Genomic DNA, 11,404 nt, shown 5'->3' on the forward strand with positions numbered 1-11,404 from the left:
GCTTGCACCTCCCTTTGCTCCTAGCATGGCATATCTTAATAAGGGCACTGGCTGTCACACCTCTCACCTCCTTTCAGTATGGCTGGAAGTTTTTGTTTTACTCAACAAGCGAAGCCAGGATTTGCAAAGCTTCAAAGAGCTGCAATAGCAGGATAGCTACAGCAGGCACAGGGACACTGTTAATCAACAGATGCATTCAGGATCCGTGTTTGACGCATTCTAAGCAATCTATTATGAATCCGCTCTGATAAAATGAGCTTGAAATGTTGTCATGGCAACAAGCCGCAAGCAACAACTTGAGGACCTCCTGCTCAACCCGAGGCCCGAGCAGCTGTGGATGAGAGTGATTAGAGTGTGAGTTTACTGTGGTTGACATCATTCGCTCCTTTCACCACACTGAGGCCTCCTCTAATTAGGGTGCTCACTCATTCTCTTCAGTCTACCTGGGAGGAATTGACATGTGGTGATTGGATGATTTGAAGTTATTCCTGTTAGTTTTGGTGTAAAACTGCAGAGGGTGGCAGTGATGATGTGCAACAGACAAATAGACCTCTGCCTAGGAGCTCATATGGTAGAGTAATTTCCTGGTGAAGGCAGGACATAATGTTAGCAGAAGTGAATAAATTGAGATGAAATTAGTAAAGAGTACTCTGCTGGGAAACATGGAGGTTGTACAGATGGAAAATTAATGGAAGTGAATGTCTGGGTAGTGCACACAGCAGAGGCGTGCTAGCTGCAAGGAAAAAAATCAACTTGTTTTAGTTTTTACTTAGATTTAGTTTTAAAAATGAGACTCTTTCAAAATTGATTGTTAGACTGCAGGCCTGAGGTGTCAGGTCAGAAATAAGTGCTAACATCTTACAACATGATGAAGCTGACGACTTAAATCATGAAAAATGCACCTATAGATTTTTTGTAATGAATTCAATTCAATTTTATTTGTATCATGCCAAATCACAACATACACTTTGTAAAGGCACTTCACATAGTGAGGACGAGACCTCACAATATTACAGCTCCCACAACAGCTCCCACAATGTGCAGCTCTAAACTGTGGAGAGAAAAAACTCTTTTAACATGGAGAAATCTCTAACAGAACTAGAACATGTGCCTCGACCGGTTGCTGACAGGAGAGAATGGGGGAGAGAGGAGATGTGGGGAGAGAGAGCAGAGGTGGACACATCCTTCTTAAGCAAATATGAAGAGGGCTTTGATAGCTATTTGTACATGCAAACAAATGAAAAAAAGGGTTAGACAACTGACATTTATGGAAATAATAACATGCTGATAAACGGTATAATGCAAAACCAAGGACTGTAAAAAGTGATGAGAAGCCTGAACTGTTGTCATTTCCATTGTGGTCTGTGTAACTTTAAAGATATCTCTATTTTGTTGTGTTTTCTTACATTTTTTTTCTCTAATTGAATGTGTTGTTAAATTATTGCTCTCATCATTCACTTCTATTTTGTCGGTCTATGTGTTTGCAACCAATGTCTCAAGGCCCCTGTAACATTAGAAATACACCACAGCTGTCTAATCTATGAAATAAAAGCTTTAATGAGCCTCTTATATAACCACATCTTTGTTAGGAAAAGCAATCCATGATTCAATGAAGCTGCTGCACAGAAACCTAATATGAAGAGAATGTGGTGATCAGATTCCATGAGTAAGAACTGGAAAAGATGAGATGATTATGATGTCATTGCGAGGCCTTTTCTGTTGCCTCGTTGCAATGACAAACAGCTGAGAAACTGACTGTGAAGAATTAAAGAACATATCATTTTGGGTAAAACTGAAGGTTACTTTAAAATGAAATCTATTAAGGAGCTCGATCCCATAATGCTTATCAATGTGGTGCTACAAATACATAAATGATGAACAAAACTATATTCTGTGGAAAAAGGGGGAGCTGCTCTCCTGGCTCCGTCACTGGACGTGTATCACAACCAGCCTGTGAGGAAGGTGGATCTTATGAAATGAATATTCAGCCTATACCCACTCCTCTCGGAGACGTGGGGCTGGGCGTCTGAAGTCACGGCTCCCTCTACAGTTAGTAGGGCGGAAATTTTCCATCCAGTGCGGGAAAACAATCAAACTGTCGGGAGGACACAGTGGGGACACGTCCGGAGATTAGAGCTTCACACGGACCCACTTGTGAGGTGTGTGTGTGTGTGTGTGTGTGTGGACGGCAGCGGATGCGCCAACATCCCCTCAGAAGGCGCAGATTAACATGTGGAATATCCGTCATTCGGGAGGCTGAGCCAGTGCTTCCCGCAGATAATGGGGGGAATATGCCTTATTCTCTGAATACTTGAGGAGTGACGACAAGTTTCCTCTCTTGCGGACTTCAACTGGAGGATAATCATCGCGGGAGATTACGCGCGGAGCTGTAACAAAGCAAAAATACAAATGGATCCCACCGTGCGCTAAAATCGATTTGTCGAACAGAATGTGTGGTCTTCGGCACCAGGCTGTGTTGGCTCTCTGCAGTGGGGAGACGGGGCGATGTTGTCTGCGGAGATTGCTCGTCCGCTGAGGTCGACGTCCATGGATGTTGCAACGCGGTCGGGCGGCGCACGGAGCCTCTTGGTTCGTGTGATTGGACCGGACGCGGACTGGGGCTGACGGATGTTTGTCCGCGAGGAGGAGATCGATGTGAGCTGGTGGCGCACGCGAGGGGGGAGATGCCAGCCTGCACGAGCCCACGTATCACCACGAGGACGGAGGACAACCGGTACCAGACAAGGATCTGTTGGGTTTGAAAACTTGGATTTAAAAAACATAACAAGCAGAAACGAAAGATCTTTTCCCCAATGTGATGTGTTTTGTTGCATTTGGAAACGGTTAAAATGGATACAAAGTTTTTTTGTTCTCTTTTCCTGACTATTAGGCATGGGACTTTAGTATGTTATTATATTGTCTTTTGAAAAATCAGTTTGATGGACAATTACACAATTTACAAACATGTTGCACAGGGATTTTTTTTTTACCCCTGAAGGCACAACCTAAGTTATGGGACATTATGACAACATATCAAAGGAAGAAAACAATCAGCCGCCGAATTTTTGAAAGCCAGTGAAATGTATTCAAGGCTGCCAGGCAACATGGCTGTTAACTGGGTTGTATATTCAGTTTTTTTACTACCACTTTTGGCAGTGGGGACTGCTTTCTCTGGGGTCTTCAATGCCACAGACAGAGACATTGTTACAGATGCCTTGCTGCAGGTCAAGCTCACACAAAACACAGGGACTAAGCAATGGAATCTCCACTCTGCTGATTCCCATCCAAACCTATATTTTAACCAAGGGGAAGTGTTGCACTTAAGGCAGAGGTCCTCTACCACCCACAGTCACATATTTAAAGTCATCCGGGCAGCTGTGCTTGCCATGCTGTCGAATGTCCCCTTCTACATGCCCCCTGTGAAACACGAGGAGTTTACAAGCAAGTGGAATGAGATTTATGGGAACAACCTGCCTCCCCTGGCTCTCTACTGCCTGTTGTGCCCGGAGGACTCTGCTGCCCTGCAGTTTCTTATCAAGTTCATGGATAGGATGGCTGAATATCCTGACTGGAAGGTGACCAGTGCCCCCAACGACGAGGTCCCCATGGCACACTCTCTCACTGGGTTTGCTACTGCTTATGACTTTATTTACTCTCAGCTAGATAAGCGCAGAAGAGATGTTTACGTCAAGAAAATTAGCTCTGAGACAGAACAGCTGTATGAGCTCTCTAAGTACAGAGGATGGGGGAAACAGTATCTCCAGAATCATCAAACTACTAACATATTAGCCATCCTGACTGGTGCAATAGTGGTTGGATCACATGACAACCAAGAGTCAATGATATGGAAACAAGTGGCAGTGAACTACATGGAAAAAACTATGTTTCTCCTAAATCATGTTGTTGATGGGTCTCTGGATGAGGGAGTAGCCTATGGGAGCTACACAGCCAAGTCCATAACACAGTATGTCTTCTTAGCTCAGCGCCATTTCAACATTGACAACACGCAGAACAACTGGCTTCTGGGGCACTTCTGGTTTTATTATGCCACTCTGTTGCCAGGCTTTCAGAGAACAGTTGGCATCGCAGACTCTAACTACAACTGGTTTTATGGGCCAGAGAGCCAGCTTGTTTTCCTCGACACATTCGTCATGAGGAATGGAACGGGTAACTGGCTGGCTCAGCAGATTAGAAAGCACCGACCCAAGGATGGTCCCATGGGGCAGTCATCTGCCCAGCGTTGGGCTACACTTCACACAGAATTCATCTGGTACAACTCTCACCTCACACTCCAGCCTCCCCACAATTTTGGCAAAGCAAGGATGCATATTTTCTCAAACTGGGGCGTGGTTACCTACGGAGCAGGGCTTCCCAATGGTCAGGGCAATACTTTTGTCTCCTTTAAGTCCGGCAGAATTGGTGGCCGTGCAGTCTATGACATTGTCCACGACAAGCCTTACTCCTGGGTGGATGGCTGGAACAGCTTTAACCCTGGTCATGAGCACCCAGACCAAAACTCTTTCACATTTGCTCCTAATGGACAAGTATTTGTTTCTGAAGCACTTTACGGACCAAAGTACAGCTATCTTAACAATGTCTTGGTGTTCAGCCCCTCTCCCACCAGTCAGTGTAACAGTCCATGGGAGGGTCAGTTGGGTGAGTGTGCTAAGTGGCTGCGCTGGACTGATGAAGGTGTGGGTGATGCACGAGGGGAGGTGGTGGTCGCTTCCTCACACAGGGACACCTTGTTTGTGAGTGGGGAGGCTGTGTCGGCATACTCCCCTGCAATGAGACTAAAGAGTGTGTTCAGAGCCTTGGTCCTGCTGAACTCACAGACCCTGCTGGTGCTTGACCATGTGGAGAAGTGGTCTGATTCACCTGTGAAGTCATTCAGCGCGTTTTTCCACAATCTTGACATCGACTTCAAATACGTTCCTTTCAGATATATGGACAAATATAATGGCGCGATGATGGACGTGTGGGATGCTCATTATAAAATGTTCTGGTTCGACCCCCAGGGTCACAGTCCTGACACAAGGATACAGGAGGCAGAGCAGGCAGCCGAGTTTAAAAAGAGGTGGACTCAGTATGTCAACGTCACTTTTCCAATGACAGGGACAGTCAGCAGAGTGGCTTATGTTTTACATGGGCCATATGTCAAAGTGTTCAACTGTAGATTCATAGACAGTAGCAAAAATGGAGTGAGGCTTTCTTTAACAATAAATAACACAGAGAAGATGGTCTCCATAGCCACAAACTATAAAGACATAGGGGCAAGGTTGAATTATTTAGGATTTGGAGGTCACTGTAAAGTTGAGGATGCATATCAAATCACCCGATATGGCCTTGGGACTCAACTCATCCCCAAGCAAATCAGCAGTGATAATCAGCTGTTTGACATTGGATTCACAGTCAATGTGGTAGCAGGGGTTGTGCTTTGTGTGGCCATAGGATTTCTGACCATGCAGAGAAAGTTGTATGCCTGCTTCGGCATGCTGATGCGTTATGCCCTGCTGTCTGTGCTCATTCTGTGGATAGCCGAGCTGCTGTTTGTGTCTAACCGCTGCGATCAGCTTCTCTGTGGGGTAAAATGGAAAGGTGCGGGTGCCAGAAGCGAAATAAACAAACAAATAAGACTGTACGAGCAGCATCGACTCCCCCTCCCCACTGTCATCATAACAGCCCTTCCGGGATCTGGATCAGAAATACTCAAGCACCTTTTCTACAACAACTCAGACTTTGTGTACATAAGGGTTCCCACTGAGCACATGGATATTCCTGAGACTGAGTTTGAATTTGACTCTCTAGTCGATGCCTGCGAGTGGTCAAGGTCAGATGCTGTGCGCGGACGGTTTAAGATTATTCAGGGCTGGCTGCATTCACTGGTCCACAACACCAAGCTGCACTTGCAAAATATTCAGCTGGAGGAGGGCAGTAGGTTCAAACAGCCCCAGAGAGTTGCCCCCTCCAGAGACAGAAAGAAAAGATCCAGATGGAGGGAGCTTGGGTCTGAGCTAAAGGGGAAACTGAGGGCTGGTCTGGACAGAGATGCAGAGTACATTAGAGAGATGAGACGTCATGTTGTGGAGTACCCTGATGCACGGGTTGTTCTCAACTTGAGGAGTGGAAGCTGGTCGCTAAAGCTGCCCTTTATACAGGAGGTCGTGGGACAATCCTTGAGGTCAATCTACGTGGTGAGAGACCCTCGGGCACTGATTCATCTGTTGCTTTATAACAGAAAACCCAGTCTTTATTCCCTTAAAAACATCCCACAGCACCTTTCCTTGATATTTAAGGAGGATGTTGTCAGGCATGGGTGCTCGAGTGTGGCGCCAGAGTTTAACATAATCCAGAGGCTGCTGTCCCGTTCTGAGACAAACCCAGTCCTGATACTGGCTCATCTGTGGCTGGCTCACACTACAGCTGTGCTGAGGGTCAGTGAGAGCCTCCCCGAGGAGTCGTACCTCCAAGTGAGGTTCGAGGACGTGGTCAACTCCCCGCAGGAGACAGCAGAAAGCATACACACATTTCTGGGGGTGCCTGTTTCACCTGCAGCCCTCAACCAACTCTTTTTCACCACCTCTACGAACTTGTTCAGTCTTATGTATGAAGGAGAAATTTCACCAGCCAGTATTAACATGTGGAGACAGAATATGTCTCGAAAGGACATCAGGCTAATAGAGGATGTGTGTGGGAGTGTGATGAAGAGGCTGGGTTACAGCAGGTTAGCTAGTTAACTTACTGCTGCTGGTCAGCCGATATTGAGCTGTCTTGTTTACTGTAGCTGCTATGGAGTTCTGTAAAGTCGTTTTCTTTTGCACTGACATAATATTTCGAAAATATTTTACAAGTTGAAGAAAAACTGGGTTGCATTTCTGGTTTAATTTCTTTAACTTTAATTTTTTCAGTTTTTATTTGTTTGGGTGTATATGATGTGTTCTCACTACAGAAACAGATGTTGGAATGGGGTGGGAATATTTTAAGTTAAAATAAATGGAAAGGAGTATTCTTATGTATAATGACTTTCCCCAAGCAGCACTTCATACACTTCATACTATTATTTAGTGACACTTAAGACTTTTACGTTCTTATATGCAGAGGGAACACACTGAGTTTAAGCATAACTTTGATGTTATTACAGAGTCTGTTCCGTAAAACAGCTGAGTTTGTTAGTAAAGACTATTTACTGTTTGTCTTAGTAAGAGATGAAAATTGCTAATCTGTGGTGACTGAAAGATTTTTGTGCAAATCCATGTGTTATTACTGGAATTATCAAGGAATATGTACTGGTTTGGAACAGATATGTTATGAAGATCATTAAGAAATAATACTGGTATTTACTGTATTGACAGTCTCAGTTTGTAGCTTTGGGAGACTATTGGCCTGACATGGATTTTAATATCTGAAATTTTGAGTGCTTTTTCCCTTTAAAATGTAAATATAGGCTGCAGTATATAGACTCAAAGCCAAGCAGAGAACACAAAGATGACAATAGTGCTTTATTTTTAAGATACAGGCATATAAATTACATTAATTTTTTTTCATTACACCAGTAGAGTGATTTTTTTTTTAAGCTCAAAGATGTCATGACAGTTTAGTGGCTTAGCACTTTTACAAGGACTCTTTTGATTGTATGTGGGATTCTGTGCATTTTCCAAAAGCTGACTTTTACTGTATGTACTTGATAAGCTTGGAAATCTTAAACCTCTGAAGATAGAAGTAGTAGAAGAAAAGTTATTGTTGGCTCCAAAGATACATATCCCAAAGGATCAGGAATGAATATAATTATTAGAACACCCTTTAGCATTTATTGAATTAGATCAGAAGGATGTACTTAATGGGGATCAAACTGGTAAAAAAAAAAACTGTCAGCCTTGACACATTTCTAGTCAAAGCAATTTCCAAACCATCCCCCTCAGCTACTCATATTAATCTGCAAAATGCCATAACTGAGGCTTACCCTGTCATATTGCAGTGCTATCTTCACTCTAAAGGCCTGGAGGACAGCACAAGTTTCCATTTCCTGTTGTGGTCAATCAGACATCCAAATGATCCTTCCAGGCCTTTTTTTTGAAAGAGTTCAGCAAGCAGTGGAATAAGCGGGATGAATATTAAATATAGCTGAGAAAAAACAGAGACCACTGTGATGTTATGTATTTTGGTCTGGGCAAAAATGTACACAAATAATTTTTTATGCGATCACGCTTTTTAAGTGGATTATATATATCATCACCCAATTAGAGTCTCTCCATTGCATCTGTGTGCAAATAAAAAATAACATTATGTGGCCATTTTGGAAATATCCATCTTCACTCATAGGCCTGTTTGTTTTTTCTTCTGTTCTACTATTAACACCGAAACCCTTGACTCCCTGGAAAACCTGTTTGATGTTTGTGCTCATTGAATGTGTAGACTTGGGACACACTTTTACTTTGCTGTTGCAATCCGGTTACCAACTCTGTTTTGTATTTGCTCGTTGGGATATGGTTCCATGCTTTTGTGGCCTTGAAATATTTTTTTAAAAAAATTCTGTGGGTGAAGATAATATTAAGAAAATAATAAATTCATAAATATATTGGCAACCAGTCTGTGTTTGGATGTAGTATTTTGCACAAAGTGTACCATGTGATGTAACATCAGCCCTCATTAGCTGCAGATATTGTTATTGCAATCATGTTAAACCAAGTATTATCTATCACTACACAAGACAGATATAAATGGGTTTTAATGTGAACATCCTCTCTTTCACTAGGATTTATAATATCGTAATAGTAAAACGTCTGCTTATGAAGACACCTCTGAGCTCCAACAATAATGCAGTAGTGAAGTCTCCATTTAATTAGACACGGACTACAAAAGCCTAATTGCTTATAAGGGTGACATGCATGGCAAGGAGGAGCCAACAATTAAAAGCATGTCAGGAAATTCGGCTGTCATGCTCCAACTGAGATTGGAATGTAACAGGTTATGAAAGCACATGCCACATTTCATGTTTCAGAACGGTCCTAATACGTCATTTAATTACTGTTCTTGATCCCCCTGCAATGCTCCATTGCTTAGCAGGGTCCTGTTTGTCTAATCCATTCATGCAGAGTTATATTATTATTCTTAGATATATTGAAATTTTACAGACAAGTTTGTAAGTAGTACAAGTTGTAAACAACTTCAGTTAAATCATGCATTTCACCTTTACGGCAGCTATTATTATTTGACTTTTGGGCTCCCTTTCGTTATGCAACGACTTTATATAGAAGTTACTGGTTGTGAGTTACTTTTTTTCTGGTGAATTGATTATTTAAAAATGATCAGCATCTACTGATATATTTTGGGTTGCCAGGTTGTGAAAAATCCACCAGTTATTGGTGTTAAAATTACTTTTAATCTTCTCTTGAGTATTTCCATTTTTGACACGACAACAGAACAAAACATTTTCTTCAGAATCTCATATCATTTTAAAGACATGATGTTCACTTTCCCCATTTTTATAAACTAGAAATACAGACAACATCCTTTTAAACAACACAAGGGGGAGTATAACATACCTAAGTCCACCGACATTTTACCTCTTAAATGAAACTAGGCTGCACGCAGCCCTCTAATACAGCATTAGATTGAGACAGAACAGTAAAGACTCCAGAGATAAAAAACACACAATAGTGCCTGGAGTGTACAAGCTACATCTGACCAATGAATTATACCAGTTGGTTATTCAAAGTCAGGCAATCCCCCAATTAAGGCAAAAAAGGGACCCCAGACTTTTCTCCCGATTACTCTCTATGTAACTCATTCAAATGTGGCCTTTCCTGTCATAATATCGTTCCTTGTTTGAGGATTTCCGGTGTCTCAATATTATTTTACATCCTGTTGTTGTAGCCAGACAGACCTTGGGGTGGCTGTGGCTCAGGACGTAGATCCCACCTCTCGCCAGTACACATGCCGTTGTGTCCTTGCAAGACACCTAACTTACCTCTGACGGCTCTTCCGACAGTGCATGAATGAGTATGAATGTGACAGAAAAATGCGTGGTAAATAGCAGCGCTGTATGAATGTGTGTGAATGGGTGAATGTGACTTTCCTGTAAAGCGCTTTGAGTGGTCTATATGACTAGAAAAGCGCTATATAAATACAGTCCATTTACGATAGTATTTCGTTCAGAAAGATGTTGTCTGGTCACAGACCCAGGTTACATAATGCTGGAGACAAATTGTTTAGGAGAGTAATGTCCTCTTGCCATAAGCATATTGCCAGTTAATTGTGTAACCAGAGATTACAGAAAATGAGTCAATAATGGAAGCGATCTCACATGCTACTGTTGGTGAGATCACTTGCAACCAACAGATTATTGTCAGCACAAATTAAAAAAGAGCTTGTGATCGTCATGGTTTTTTGAATATAAAAAAAGGAAAGCGTATTTCCATTTTAGGTCATACTTACTCCAATACATTTCAGATGTAAACATTGGCATTAGCTATGAGATCGATATGTACTCACTACTTTTGTGATTTGGACAAATGTGACCCTTTCAAGAGCGCAAACCCCAAAGTAGAAAGTAAAAATTCAACAGTAATTACTGTATATAAGAAAAACATTTCTTTAGAACATGTACTTTTACTTCTGACACCTAAAGGATATTTTGCTGATACGACTTAACTTGTATAGAATTTTAAATGTAGGTCTTTTACGTGTAGTGAAATGTGTGTGTTTTTACTCTTAACAACATCATAATTCAGAATACTTCTTCCATTAAAGCAGACTTGCTTTGTCTTTTTAGCTGAAGGACATTTGGACCACAATCCATTAAACTATTTACATCTACAACTGGAGACTTGATGGAGTACTGTAGAAAATTATTCATGAATAACTCAATAATAACTATCATAACTAACTGATTACGCTTTCGTAAATACCAGAGTGACACATGACCCTTAATTAATGGCTTGACCTGCAGCAAGTATACTTATTATCCTTTGTTAATGATTTGTTAATATGTATATCTTCAGACCTGATGTCTTATGTGTAAAAGTTTATAGATAGTTAATAAAGGGATTGTGGACCAGATGCCCTAAAGCTAAAAAGACAGAGTTAGTGCCTTGCTGGAGTAAGATAAAGACTAGTTAGACAGATTGTTCACTACAGGCAACAGCCCCCTAGAAAATGTTCTCATTAATGGGCCTATAACTAATACATGAAATATTAGTAAATTATTTATGACCATTAAGACAGAAAGTTGGACTTTTATATTTTGTAACACCACTTTTTCAATATGTCCACAAACTTCACATATTTAATTATCTTTACAAGTGAACATAAACATGCATATACAAATTAAGTATTTATCAAACATAAAAATAAAGGCTTTCTGAAGAGAAATTAACCAAACTTAACACACCACCACTCAATAAGT

At 41.6% G+C, this 11,404-nt stretch overlaps 1 protein-coding gene across 1 annotated transcript; it reads left to right on the plus strand.

The window, feature by feature from the left end:
* The first annotated feature begins 2,022 nt into the window (after nt 1-2,022).
* Nucleotides 2,023-7,911, plus strand: LOC118287131 (dermatan-sulfate epimerase-like protein). Its single transcript, XM_035611965.2, has one exon. It carries the CDS (start codon nt 3,081-3,083, stop codon nt 6,735-6,737), a length of 3,657 nt encoding a protein of 1,218 aa, XP_035467858.2. The 5' UTR covers nt 2,023-3,080; the 3' UTR covers nt 6,738-7,911.
* The last annotated feature ends 3,493 nt before the right edge of the window (nt 7,912-11,404 follow it).

Source organism: Scophthalmus maximus, chromosome 16, assembly GCF_022379125.1.
Source record: "Scophthalmus maximus strain ysfricsl-2021 chromosome 16, ASM2237912v1, whole genome shotgun sequence".
In the NCBI taxonomy this organism is placed as follows: Eukaryota; Metazoa; Chordata; class Actinopteri; order Pleuronectiformes; family Scophthalmidae; genus Scophthalmus; species Scophthalmus maximus.

Bases quoted from the DNA above. Each gene is read 5' to 3' on its own strand.
- LOC118287131 (XM_035611965.2), top strand. From the start codon at position 3,081: ATGTATTCAAGGCTGCCAGGCAACATGGCTGTTAACTGGGTTGTATAT.